The sequence below is a fragment of the Glycine soja genome, chromosome 13, assembly GCF_004193775.1.
Source record: "Glycine soja cultivar W05 chromosome 13, ASM419377v2, whole genome shotgun sequence".
Lineage (NCBI taxonomy): Eukaryota > Viridiplantae > Streptophyta > Magnoliopsida > Fabales > Fabaceae > Glycine > Glycine soja.
The window spans coordinates 13675592-13689090 of record NC_041014.1 but is presented as its reverse complement, the minus strand read 5'-3'; the positions used below and the strand labels follow the sequence as shown (position 1 = coordinate 13689090).

Below are 13499 nucleotides of genomic sequence, written 5' to 3'. Positions count from 1 at the left end.
TATCCGCATTGCTCGAAGTCGAACTGATTTTGTGAAGTTTTGTCAAAAATTACGCTAAGTCCAGAAATCTTGCTGCATTGCCTTCGACTCGACCATACGCCCGCTCGACTCGCCCAATGGTTCGAAACCCTCCTTCTTGTCTTTTCGATTCGAACAGTATCTAACAAAATTCGTATTTAGAGCATATTTTTAACTCATCAAAAATATGGGCTAACAAATTGCCCCCAAAAAATGTCTGCTTCGATTCGAGATCGAAGGAAGATGAGAAGTTGACATTTTTTCTCTTCTTCTAACAGTTTTCCTGAAACGGCGACATGATGGCACGTTTACTGGTAACCGTCGCCTCGATCTCCCACTACCCATCATTAATTCCACCTTTCTAGGCAGAGTGGGACACGTGTAACGCTGGGGATTCGGAAAGGAAACCTGATTTGATTGATTTTTTACCCTTGATTATTATTATATTGTTTTTCCCTTTTAAAAGTGAAACTCCATAAATAGCGCCAGAAACTCCAGAAAACCCCTTCAGCTTCTCTGCTTCCAAAACCTTTCTTCTCCTTTGCTTCCGAAACCTTTTCTTCTTCTTTGCTTCCATTATTTCCGGCGAAACCTTCCTACTCTCAGATACTTGTTATTTCTTTCATCATCAACCTCACCGTGTCTCTGAACTTTGCCACTGTTCTTCGTGAATCCAAGCTCTTACTCACTGATTCCACCAGCTACCAAACCCTTCACGAGAAAATCATCCCCTTTTCAGATTTCTTACAATGTCGCAAGGACAAGCAGTTCCGTTTGCTGGGAAATGGCACCATTTTACAGTCAGGACTGATGGAGAAAAGGTGGTTCCAGAACCACATGGTGACGCCGAACACACAGAAACCTGGGAATCGGAGGTGATGATCCCTTTCGCAGTGGAAAGAACAGTTTACGCTTTCGGTGGACCCCTGCCAGACCAAGCATCACTTTCGAGTAAAATGAACAAGGTATTTCCCTGCTACCCAACTTGCGAACCTAGGATTTTTGATAGTGAGCCCTACAACTTTAATTGTTTAAGCAAACCCAACAAACTCTTTCGATCCGCCCCGTCAATAGCCCATAGGGATTACCTACCTTGGCTTGATCGAGTCGAACAAGCATATGAGGATTTCTGGAAGACATATGGCATCTTTGATTTGATACAATTCTCTCGATCTGGTCTTGAATATCGACCAGAAATGCTGATAGCAGCTATGCACTTTTTCGAGTCTTCTACCAACACCTTTCAATTTAAATGCGGTATGATGACCCCCACTCTCTTAGATGTAGCCGCCCTCACAGGCCTTAGGCCTAGCGGAGAAACTTATGACCCCACTAATTCTAGTGACAATATCAAGCTAGTATATAAGGAGAATACCTTTTCCAAATATATAGCTGAACACCAAGGACCGGTCGAAGAGGAGGTCTCTGATGAAGAGCACGTAGCCTTCTTAACTCTGTGGCTATCTCACTATGTCTTCTGCACGAAATCCTTGCAAGTAGCCAAAAGATTTATTCCAATGGCATTACAAATTCATGAAGGTCGGAACTTTGGATTTGGACGCCTCTTGTTAGCAGTGCTATACGAATCACTTGGTGAGGCATGCGATGATCTGAAGAAATCGAAGGATGGGTCTTCCTTCTTAGTGTCCGGGCCTATGTGGCTTCTCCAATTGTGGCTTAATGCCACTTTCGAACAAGAAATGGGATTAATAATCCCACAAGATTATGCTGAAGAAGTTGCAAATCGCTCGATCGAAGGCCAGAGAGCACTTCGATTAACACCCAAGACCTTAGATCAAAACTCACAAAAGCTGTTCCTAAAGTACATGAGGATTTTTCTGAGCTTTGACAAGTTTCTTCCCCAACATGCTCCATTCATTAGTCGAGAGGTTGGCCCGGCCTGGTTCACTGACTATTTTCCTGCTGTTGATCCGGACAATGAAGAAGAAGTGAACGAAATATGGTCATTTTACTTGAATCCACAAATCCTGTCTTGTCGTACAGGTGTTCAATCGAATTATTTAGGCCTGGTTGGATACCAGCCTAATTTGGTTTCAAGACAATTTGGCCTCTCGCAAATCCGTCCTAAAAGCTTGTTCGAAGATCCTCGAGGCGTCATAAGAGGGGCCAATCTTTCGGAAAAGACTTTCAAGAAGTTTTTGAAGATTTCTCTTGATGAAAACTATAACCTGCATCCTTTGAGTTCAACCATTCCCACTTCTGCACCATGGGGTTTGTTACCTGGTGGGAGAAATATTATTCGACCCGTTCAGTTGGAGACACTACTATCATGATCTCCAGACTTGAGAGTGGTTTTACACAACCAACGGTCGAGAATATCCGCTCAAACCTTCAAGCTCGAGGTATTAAATTACTTTTGACTTTCTAAATTGATATGTATTTTTGCCTTTTCTAATATTCTTACTTTCAGGCAAAACAATCATGACGAAGAAAAGTGCTGAAACGTCTCGAGCTGATGTGAGACCCAAGAAACCCACTGGGGTGAAGATCCAAGAAGGGAAACAAGAAGAAAAGGTAACTCTTCTGAACTTATCTTTTACTCTTAACGTCTTGCCTCATATTTCTTTATTTTTTCAGAGTCAAAAGAAAGATGATAGCATTAATACTACCACGACTTCGAAACGCTCGAAGCATGCGGTCGTCGAATTAGACGAAGAGAAAGATGCAAGTTTTATTTCTAACGTCAATATTATAGCTTTCTTTCGAGTCTATATTCTGACAATTCTTTACCCTCGTAATGCAGGAAGAAGAGGAAAGACCTCTTATAAGAAAAAGAAAGTTACCTGCGACTTCGACCAAGTCTGCTGAACAAACAGAGGCAGGCAATTCCCAGGCTCAAATGCCTAAAAAGAAAAAGAAAGTAAAGCAGGTCGAGCCTGAACCTTCTGTGGCTGTTGAGGGTGGTGAGCCAATCAAGAAGAAAAAGAAAAAGACCAAGCCTTCAAAAGAACAAGGTGACAATCAACCTGTTGACGTCCAACCACCTTCGACCGATATTGACGGCACTGAAGTAGAGGCTACTCCTTCTATTGCTGAGATGGGCAACCCTGTCGATCAACCGGACTCACCACAAGAACAACCTGCCGTCGAGGTATCATCCTCTTAATGTGCTTTAAATCATAGCTTATATGAAACTATTTGTTAACCTTTTTCCATGATAATTCGAATCAGGTACAACAAAATGTTTCTGTAGAAGAAATACCCTCACATGCTCGAACATCTCCCGCTCCTGAGACGGATGCAGTGAATGTTGAGGAACAGGGTGAAGGTCAAGGCATTGGATCCAGCAGTCCTCATGGATCGAGTCAGAAAAGTTCATCCGAAGAAAACTTTTCCGATGAAGAGGCCATAGAAGAGGCTGAAGCTGGTGGTTCGGACATTTACCCGGCGTCTTCGACATCTAAGCTTTCCGCTAGCATAGGGATCGCAGAAGATACATTCATTCAAATGCAAGACGAAGACCCTGCCGCAGCCCTTCGACTCCTGCTGAACACAAGTCAAGCCAACACCTCAAGTGAAAAGATTCCTGGTGCTTCGTCCTCATCTGATGCCGAAATAAACTCTTCAGTACGCCAAGATTGCCTGCTCCTGAAGTTATCAATGGAATACGCACGGGAAGACGTACTTAAATCCATTGAAGAGAACCCCTCTGCTGCTTTTGGGCACCTGAACTTTTTGAAGAAATTGCACAACCCCCTTACCTCTGATGAGATTCTAGGCAAAGTTATCCAAATCGAGTCCATTATCGATCAATTTGCAAGTACTGTGCAGAAAAAACGCGAAAATGGCGCCAGACTAGATGCCCAGAAACAGGCACATATCCTTCTGCTCGAGAAAGCCCGAGCTGCTCAACATGAAGTCGAACGTCTCACCAAAGAGGCAAAAGAAGGATCTTCTGAGATCAAAGCCTGCGATGATAACATCTCCTCCTGGGAAGCAACTATTAAGGATTTGCTGTCTCAGGTCGATGATCTAAGGCAAAAAATTGTGACAGAGCAGGCCAAACGCAAAGAACTCCAGGAGAAGGCCGCTAACTCGATTCAGAAACTGGTTGCTGAAAAAGGGAGGGAAGGCCTGAAGGCCTTTAGCGCATCTCAAGCTGTAGCAGATGAGGCGAGAGTTATGGAGAGTGCTGACCAGGTCTTAACTAAAGAGATGGCCACCTTGAAGAAACTATATGAGGACTTGGTCATGCATTAGTAGAACTTATAATTTCTTTATTTCGAATTCTTGTATTTCGATTCTACTTTTGATGTAATACTGACACAGGCCCTTTTGTGGCAATTTACTGTTATCGCCATTTTTATGTTTCCAGTATTTCTCTCATTCTATGCTTATTTTAACTTCGAGCAGTGTTGGTTTATATTTTTTCAAATACTTACCATTTATGCTCAAAGTACGTTTCTGAGGGGTTAGCTCCTCTAACTCATAAGCACCATTCGAATAGATCTGAATTATTTTGAACGGTCCTTCCCAATTTGGGGACCATTTGCCCAAGGCTCGATCCTTACTATCCATGGGCAGGATAACCTTCCAAACTAAATCTCCAATATTAAAAGTTTTTGACTTCACTTTCTTATTATAAGCTTTAGCAACTCTTTCTTTTTGTTTAGTCAAAACTTCTAATGCTCTTAATCTCTCCTCATCTAAATCAACCAACTCATCTGACATCATTTTCCAATAATGGTCGATTGGAATGTCCATTTGTTTTTGTACCCTAGCTGATTGCAAATGTATTTCGACCGGAAGTACAGCATCATGCCCATAAGTCAGTCGAAATGGGGTAGTATTAGTTGATTCCTTAGGAGAATTTCTACATGCCCATAGAACTTGATCTAACGTTTTATTCCAATTTCTTGGCTTTTGGGCAATGTGTTTTTTAATCAAGTTAATTACAATCTTATTGGCTGCTTCGACCTGACCATTTGCTTGCGCGTAATATGGTGTTGAGGTTAATAATCGAAAGCCAGTTTTTTGGGCAAATTCTTGCATTTTTCGTCCAGTAAAAACTGAACCTTGATTAGTGGTAATTGTTTCGGGAATACCATACCTATAAATAATATAATTTTGAATGAAACTAATTACTGCTTCCTGATCAACATTTGGCAAAGGGACTGCTTCGATCCATTTTGTAAAGTAATCGATACCAACTATAATATAACGCTGGTTCTTAGAAGAGGCAGGCTTGATTTCACCAATTAGGTCCAAAGCCCATCCTCTGAAAGGCCAAGGTTTGATTATGGAGTGTAACTCACTAGCAGGTACATGCTGTATCCCTGCATGCTTTTGGCATTCCTGACAGCCTTTAGCAAATTCTATGCAGTCTTTTAACATCGAAGGCCAATACAAACCTTGTCGAAATAAAAGCCATTTCATTTTATGGCCTGCTTGATGCGATCCACAGGCCCCACTGTGAACATGGGAAACTGCCAAGTATGCTTCTGATTCACTTAGACATTTTAGCAACACTCCTTCTGCAGTCTTTTTAAACAAATCATTTCCCACAATCACGTAATTTAAAGCCCTATATTTGATCTTTCGAGCCACATTACCTATTGGATTTTCCAAATATTCAACAATGGACTTTCTCCAATCATTATCTAACATATTGTCAATGGCCAAAATTTGAATTCTTTCCTGGCGATCATCCATGCTTTCATCTTCATTATTTTGTGGTATACTTGCCCCCACAAGTTTTGGCATTGGCAATTTAGTGCTTAATGGCTCTGGTAACACCAGTTTATCTTTTATTTCGATCAACTGAGTTAACTTTTCCTTCGACATTTTGTACCCTGAAGCTATTTGGGCTAAATCATTTGCTTCTTGGTTTTCTTGTCGAGGTATATGCTCAATGTTAATGTAATCGAAATGATTCAGAAGAGAACTCGCCATAACAAAATATTTTGCTAAGTGTTCATTAACACATTTGTATTCTTGTGTTAATTGCTTCAATACTAATTCTGAATCACCCCTTATGTTAACATTTCTTGCCCCCAGGCTAATTAAAATTCCAAGGCCTGTAATTAGAGCCTCATACTCAGCCTCATTATTAGAACAAAGCCCTTTGATTTTGTATTTGAATTTAGTTGGAACTTTATTGGGGGATATTATTAAAACTCCAATTCCAGTTCTATGTTTGTGTTTCGAACCATCGAAATACAAAATCCAAGGCTCTATATCTACATAGTCTTGCGGCATTTCGATCACTGAGTGATCTACAATAAAATCAGCCACAATTTGACCCTTAACAGATTTCAAAGGCTTGTACGTTAAAGAATATTCTGTTAATGCTAAAGCCCATTTTCCGATTCTACTGTGTAAAATAGGTTTTGACAACATGTGCTTAATAATATCATAATGAGAATACACATAAACATCAACAGGCTTTATATATTGCTTAAGTTTTGCACAAGAGAAATACAAACAAAGACAAAGTTTTTCTATGGCAGTATATCTAGTTTCTGCATCATTTAGTACACGACTAAGATAATAAATTGCATGCTCTACGCCATCATCATCTTCCTGAGCCAACATGCTACCAATGGTCTTATCAGATGCAGCAATATACAACCTCATAGTCTTGTTTCGACTAGGAGGCATTAACACGGGAGGCTTGATCAGATATTCTTTAATTTCATCGAAAGCCTTTTGATGCTCTTCATTCCATTTGAATGGTTCATCTTTCTTGAGTCGAAGTAATGGCGAAAAAATTTGAGCTTTGCCACTTAGATTCGAAATGAATCGCCTCAAGAAGTTGATTTTTCCTAGCAAAGACTGAAGCTGTTTTTTGGTCGAAGGAGGCTTCGTCTCAAGAATAGCCTTTGTCTTATTTTGATTTATCTCAATGCCTTTTTTATGCACCACAAAACCAAGGAAATCTCCTGCACGCACACAAAAAGCACACTTTAATGGATTCATTTTTAATCCATGTTTCCTCATTCGTTCGAAAGATTGCCTAAGGTAATTCAAATGGCTATCTTCTGAGGAGGATTTGATGATTATATCATCAATATAAACTTGCATAAATGTGTCAATAAAATCATGAAACATGGAATTCATGGCCCTTTGATAAGTGGCCCCAGCATTTTTCAACCCAAAGGGCATAACCACCCATTCATAAGTGCCTAAAGCACCAGGACATCGAAATGCTGTTTTTGACACATCACTTTCAGCAATAAATATTTGGTTATACCCAGAATAACCATCTAACATGCTTAAAAATTCGAAGCCAGCTGCTGAATCTACCAACATTTCCGCTACTGGCATAGCATATTCATCTTTAGGTGTAGCATTATTTAAATCCCTAAAATCTATGCATACTCTAAGAGTTCCATTCTTTTTAATGACAGGGACTATATTTGCTAGCCATTCGACATACCTGGCAGATCTGATGAATTTACACCTCAGCAGCCTTTCGATCTCTTCCTTAATTTTGGACATGATTTCTGGTGCGAATCTTCTTGGTAGTTGTTTTACTGGTCTTTTTCCCTCCTTAATCGGTAATTTCATTTCGACCATTTCTCTGCTTAACCCAGGCATTTCGTGGTAATCCCAAGCAAAACAATCTTTAAATTCTCTAAGAAGAGGCACCAGCTTTTCTTTTAGACTTGAGGTGATATTGGCACTGATATATGTTGGCCTTTTCATCGAGCCATCTCCAATGTCGATTTCCTTCAAAGGATCTTGAGCCTGCATCTTTGGCACCTCACTTACGGGATTTTTCTCGAAACCCAGCGGCTCATCGTCATAAATGCAATCCAGTCTTCGATCCTTTGTTTCTTTGTTTTTATGATCTTCGATCTTGGCTTCAACTGCCATATTTTGTTGAGATTCAGCCTCAAAGGCCGTATTTAGTCTATTTTCGGCCATATAAGCCGTAATTCTGGCCCATGCAGTGGCCTCAGCCATATTAATCTTCATATATATTCCACCCAGTTGGTGGAATGACTCCATCTTCAGAGGGAACAGCATCAATTTCCTCCCTCTCCCATATAAACCCATAGGTAGGATGGAGTTTGACAGAATGGATAACATTGTCACTTGATTCGACAATAGCCTCCTTATCACCACAAGGTGCTATGTTAGCCAACTTTTTGTCAAAGGTTTGTGCAGTAACATTATCGACCTCCGACTTATAGAAGCTTTGATCCGCCTCTATATTTTCAACAATCCCATCCTCCCTCCAGATAATGAGTTTCTGGTGAAGGGTAGATGGCACAGCCCCAACTCCATGGATCCATTCCCTTCCTAATAGCAAGTTAAAATTAGCCTTGGACTGTATCACCAGGAATAGAGTTGGTCGAACTATACTGCCTACAGCAACATCTACTTGAATGGCTCCCAAAGAATAGCCAGTTTTACCCTCATAATTCGAAAGCACAATGTTGTGGGCAGATAGATCAGAGTCATGTTTCCCGATCTTGTAGAGCATAGATCGAGGCATTAAGTTGACAGCCGCTCCTCCATCAATGAGCACTTTGTTGATTCCAACATTCTCAACTTTTGCCCTGATGAAAAGAGGTTTGAGATGACTTTTCATATGAAAATCTGGCTTTTCGAAATAAGCTAATTGTTCTTCCACACAGCCATTGTTCATAACATAGTAACATACTGGCTTTGGGTCAGCCATATCAAAATGATCGAACTCACTTTCGATCTCAGTAACTTCAGATTGGACATCATATTCAGATGGCAAGATAGATACCACACAGATGACATCAAAATTTGGTTCAGAATCCAGTAGATCCTCATCCTCCATCTTATCTTCATCCACTGGAGGCAGGAGCCTCTCTTTTACTGGCCTCCTAGATACTTCTTTATACTGGCCCGTTTGCAGATTCTGTTGGGCCAATTTCTTCTGACGCTGGAACCTACGCCATTGGGTCTTTGTCATAGGATTCTTTCCTCTGTAATTGTTCCTATAAGAGTACTTATTAGCCTCTTGTGGGCCAATTTGCTTCGTTCCACTCGAACCACCTACTTCCATGATCCCTTTGTTGAACCTTATGAGTCCCTGGTGCATCCATTTTTCGACCGGAACTGAACCAGGAGGAGCGAAAGTATTCCTTCGACCAAACTTCTGATTAGTATTCGACTGCACCATAACTCTTTTGCCTTTGTCGAAACGTTGGTTCTGCTTTGCCCTCTTGTTAACAACTTGGTATTTCTTGAGGCCCTCAGTAGCCTCCCTATCACATACTGCACTGCAGCGAGGGCAGAGCATCACAATCTTGTTTTCGAGTTTGCATCTGTTCAAGAAATCAATTAAATCCTCCTCAGCCTGAGGATACACAACCTTCATTTGTTCGTTGTAATCCTCTTCAGATATGTCCTGAACTTGCACCTGAGACAACTCCATTGTTTCGACCATCATTATTTCTTGGGGTTCTGCATAGAGAGTTTCAGCAGCTTTGGATGTTTCAGCATTTGCCTGAGCAACCTTTGGTTTCTCACCAAATTTGAGCCTCCCTTCGTCGAGAGCCTTTTGAACCAAATCCCTGAAAAGAACACAACGTGAGGTTTTATGGCCAAGGAAATTATGAAATTTACAATAACCCCTTTTCTTCTGTTGTTCGATTGGGGGTACTTTCAAGCCCTTTGGAACAACAATTTGGCCATCTGTGACTAATAAATCAAATATTTCATCACATTTAGTTATGTCAAATGTATAAGTTTTAGACACAAATTTATCATTTTTAGGTTCAACAGGGTTTTTTCCATTGGAAGGTCTAAGAAGTTTACAAACATAAGGAGGTCCAGGTTTTAATTCTGCTAAATCAACCTCATTGTCTTCGATATCTTCATAAATAATATCGAACTCCTGGTCACTGTCATTGGTTTCGACATATGCAACCTTTTCCTTCTTGTGGAACTTAGAATTTCTAGCCTTTTCAGCCTTCAATCGTTCGAGTTGTCGAACTCTATCAGCCAATTGAGCCATATCCCTTAAATACTGGGTATCTAATTTCTTTCTAATCGAATAGTCTAGGCCACCAGCAGCCATTTCGACTAATTCATGTTCAGGGACTTGGGTGAAACACCTTGCCTTTAAGAGTCTGAATCTGTTCAAATAATCATCAATTGATTCAGGTGCCTTACGTCGAACGCTGGCTAACTCTTTAAGGCTTATCTTAGACTGTCCCATATAGAATTGCTCATGGAAAATCCTCTCCAATTGGTTCCAATTATGTATGGAATGAGGAGAAAGGGTTGTAAACCATGTGAAAGCATTTTTAGTTAAGGAATTAGGGAAATATCTCATTCTTAAATTTTCATTATTAGCCAAGTCCCCAGCCTCGACCAAATATCTAGCAATGTGTTCGACAGTGGACTCATTTGTCTCTCCTGCAAACTTAGTAAACTTAGGGATTTTCACACCCCTTGGTAACTCTGCTTGTAACACAAACTCAGATAATGGAGACACAAAATTGGGCCTATGTAAACCCAAATTCAAACCGTTCTGTACTAAAATTGTTTCGACCATTTGGGCCAAGTTATTCTGCCTATCGAAACGGTTTTGTTGAATATTCCCTATTACTTCATCAGCATTTTGGTTTCTATTTACCAATACTATACCAGGGTTTGGTTCGACCTGTTGGACTGGTGGCTCTATGCGTGCCACTGGTTGTGGTGCTTGAGCCATTTGCATCCCTGGGTTGTTAGGCATCTGTATCTCTTGGACAGGCGCCTGTATTTGTATCTGTCGAATTGGTGGTTGCTGTATGGGTGGTGCCCCAAAAAAGTCAGCAATTCGACTTATTTGATTTGTTAACATTTGGTAACTGTCATTTGTATTTTGAATTAAGGGGTTAATAACAGTTCCTATTTGTTGTGTTAACATGTTAACCATATCATGGTTACTTTCATCCATTTGTTGTCTGAGTGACAAAACGGATGTATTGGTTAAATGTTGAGGAATTACCCTACCTTGATTGCCCGCTACAGATCCTGATGGAGAGGACATATTAAGATTCTCTATATTTGGTTGAGAGTTTTGCAACCCTGCCATCAAAGATGTAGGCATGCCATATAGAGGGTTTTGAGGCGGTCGAAAGGGACTTCCACTGGGATTCCCTAAACTAGGGTTATTCCATGGGGCAAAAGCAGACGCTGACGTGGTCGAACTCGCCAACGTCATGTTGGTCATGGGAGAAGTTACCCCTGTCTGATTCATAACCGTCGAAGCGGTCGAACTTATCGTGCCAACAGTTTGGTCAGGAATTGCTCCTATGCCAGAATTTATATTGGCATTACTCACAGATGCCTGCGTTGGTTGCCCCTCCATATTTGGAAGGTCACTGTTTCGATTACTTGGGGGTGGTCTAGCCATCCTTGTACGACTTTTGAATTCTGTTAAGTGTGGAACAGATTTCCCACTTCTTAAATGCATACAAGATCAAAACAATTAAGAATGCAATAAACCAACTGCACTCAATAAAACTTTAATAATAATTTAAAGCCAAAACGCACAATTGACTAGTCCCACCGGGCGTGCCAATTTGTTTACGCTGAAATGTGGTAAACAATCGCTAGTCTAATCGAGTTGCTTGCGAGATCGACTAGTGAATCTCAGGAGCATGCCAATTGTGTGTTCGCTTTAGATGTAAAGCTTTTAATGTTCATCATTGCAACAAACATTCACTGGTTTTGAGGTTTGCAGAAAGTAAAATTCTTTGACAGAATCGAAATGCTGGAAGTAACTTTAACAAGGGAAAAGTAAATTGCAGAATCTAAAGGATCAACGAGTTCATTCGATCGAATGAACCATTTAAAAGACAGGAATTATATAAAATGAAATGTAAATTGCATTGCATTCGAAATGTAAAGTTTACAGGAACTTAAAATGGTTCACAAACATACATTCTCCTTGCGTACTCGTTTCTCTCTGCGCTGGGTACTTTGAGTGTATAAGGATTTGTATAAATGATTTGCGACCTCGAAATCTGACTAAAAACTGCTATATATAGACATTTAAAAATCAACTGCCCTAACGGTCGAACATTATCCTAACGCCAAGTGTCCTGCTACGTACACCTTGCATGCACATAACTGCTCCTTAGAACGGTTATCCGCATTGCTCGAAGTCGAACTGATTTTGTGAAGTTTTGTCAAAAATTACGCTAAGTCCAGAAATCTTGCTGCATTGCCTTCGACTCGACCATACGCCCGCTCGACTCGCCCAATGGTTCGAAACCCTCTTTCTTGTCTTTTCGATTCGAACAGTATCTAACAAAATTCGTATTTAGAGCATATTTTTAACTCATCAAAAATATGGGCTAACACTTAGGATTCATAAAATACTGCTATGCTCTGTTGCTTTACTCGGGTTATCTGGTATTTAATTATTAGGGATTCTCCTTTGTAAATACTTTGTAATCTTGACTAATCCTTAGGAAGCAAAGACGTCATTGTATGGTATCTGATGGAAGCTTGCTTGTGGGGCTTCTATGGAGGCTGGATCTTTGAGCTTCAATGAGATCCTTTAATGGTGATTTTCCACCATGGAGATGCAGCGGAAGACAAAGGAGAAGAGGTAAGAGGCGGCGCCATCCACTAGGGAATAAGACATGGAAGAAGGAGCTTCACCACCAAGATGAGCCTTGGATAAGAAGCTTGGAGAGGATGCTTCAATGGAGGAAAAGAAAGAGGGAGAGAAAGAGAAAGGGGGAGCACAAAATTGAAGGAAGAAAAAGGGAGAGAAGTTGAACTTTGAGTTGTGTCTCACAAGACCCTCATTCATCAAAGTTACAACAAGTGTTACACATGCTTCTATTTATAGACTAGGTAGCTTCCTTGAGAAGCCTTCTTGAGAAAACTTCATTGAGAAGCTTCTTTGAGAAAACTTCCTTGAGAAGCTAGAGCTTAGCTACACACACCCCTCTCATAACTAAGCTCACCTCCTTGAGAAGCTTCCTTAAGAAGATTCCTAAAGAAGCTAGAGTTTAGCTACACATACATCTCTAATAGCTAAGCTCACCTCCTTGAGATGAGAAGCTAGAGCTTAGCTACACAGCCCCTATAATAGCTAAGCTCACCCCCATGACAAAAAACATGAAAATAACAAAAAAAGTCCTTATTACAAAGACTACTCAAAATGTCCCGAAATACAAGGCTAAAATCCTATACTACTAGAATGGCCAAAATACAAGGCCCAGACGAAAGAAAAACGTATTCTAATATTTACAAAGATAAGCGGGCTCATACTTAGCCCATGGGCTCGAAATCTACCCTAAGGCTCGTGAGAACCCTAGGGCCTTCCCTTGGATCTCTAGCCCAATTTACTTGGAGTCTTCTAGCCAATGCCTTTGCGGGATAGGATTGCATCAGTATCACTTATACTTTTACTAATTTTAATAATTATTACATTATTTTTATATTTTGATATAAAATGTGATTTTTATTGATTCAATTGTTAAATTATGTTTACACATTATCAATATAATATATATGAAATTTTAACA

At 40.4% G+C, this 13499-nt stretch overlaps 1 protein-coding gene across 1 annotated transcript; it reads left to right on the top strand.

The window, feature by feature from the left end:
• The first annotated feature begins 2664 nt into the window (after window positions 1-2664).
• LOC114380982 lies at window positions 2665-4260 on the top strand. The gene is made up of 3 exons (XM_028340140.1): window positions 2665-2703; window positions 2783-3130; window positions 3211-4260. Exons 2-3 carry the CDS (start codon window positions 2879-2881, stop codon window positions 4237-4239), a joined length of 1281 nt encoding a protein of 426 aa, XP_028195941.1. The 5' UTR covers window positions 2665-2703; window positions 2783-2878; the 3' UTR covers window positions 4240-4260.
• Window positions 4261-13499: the final 9239 nt, after the last annotated feature.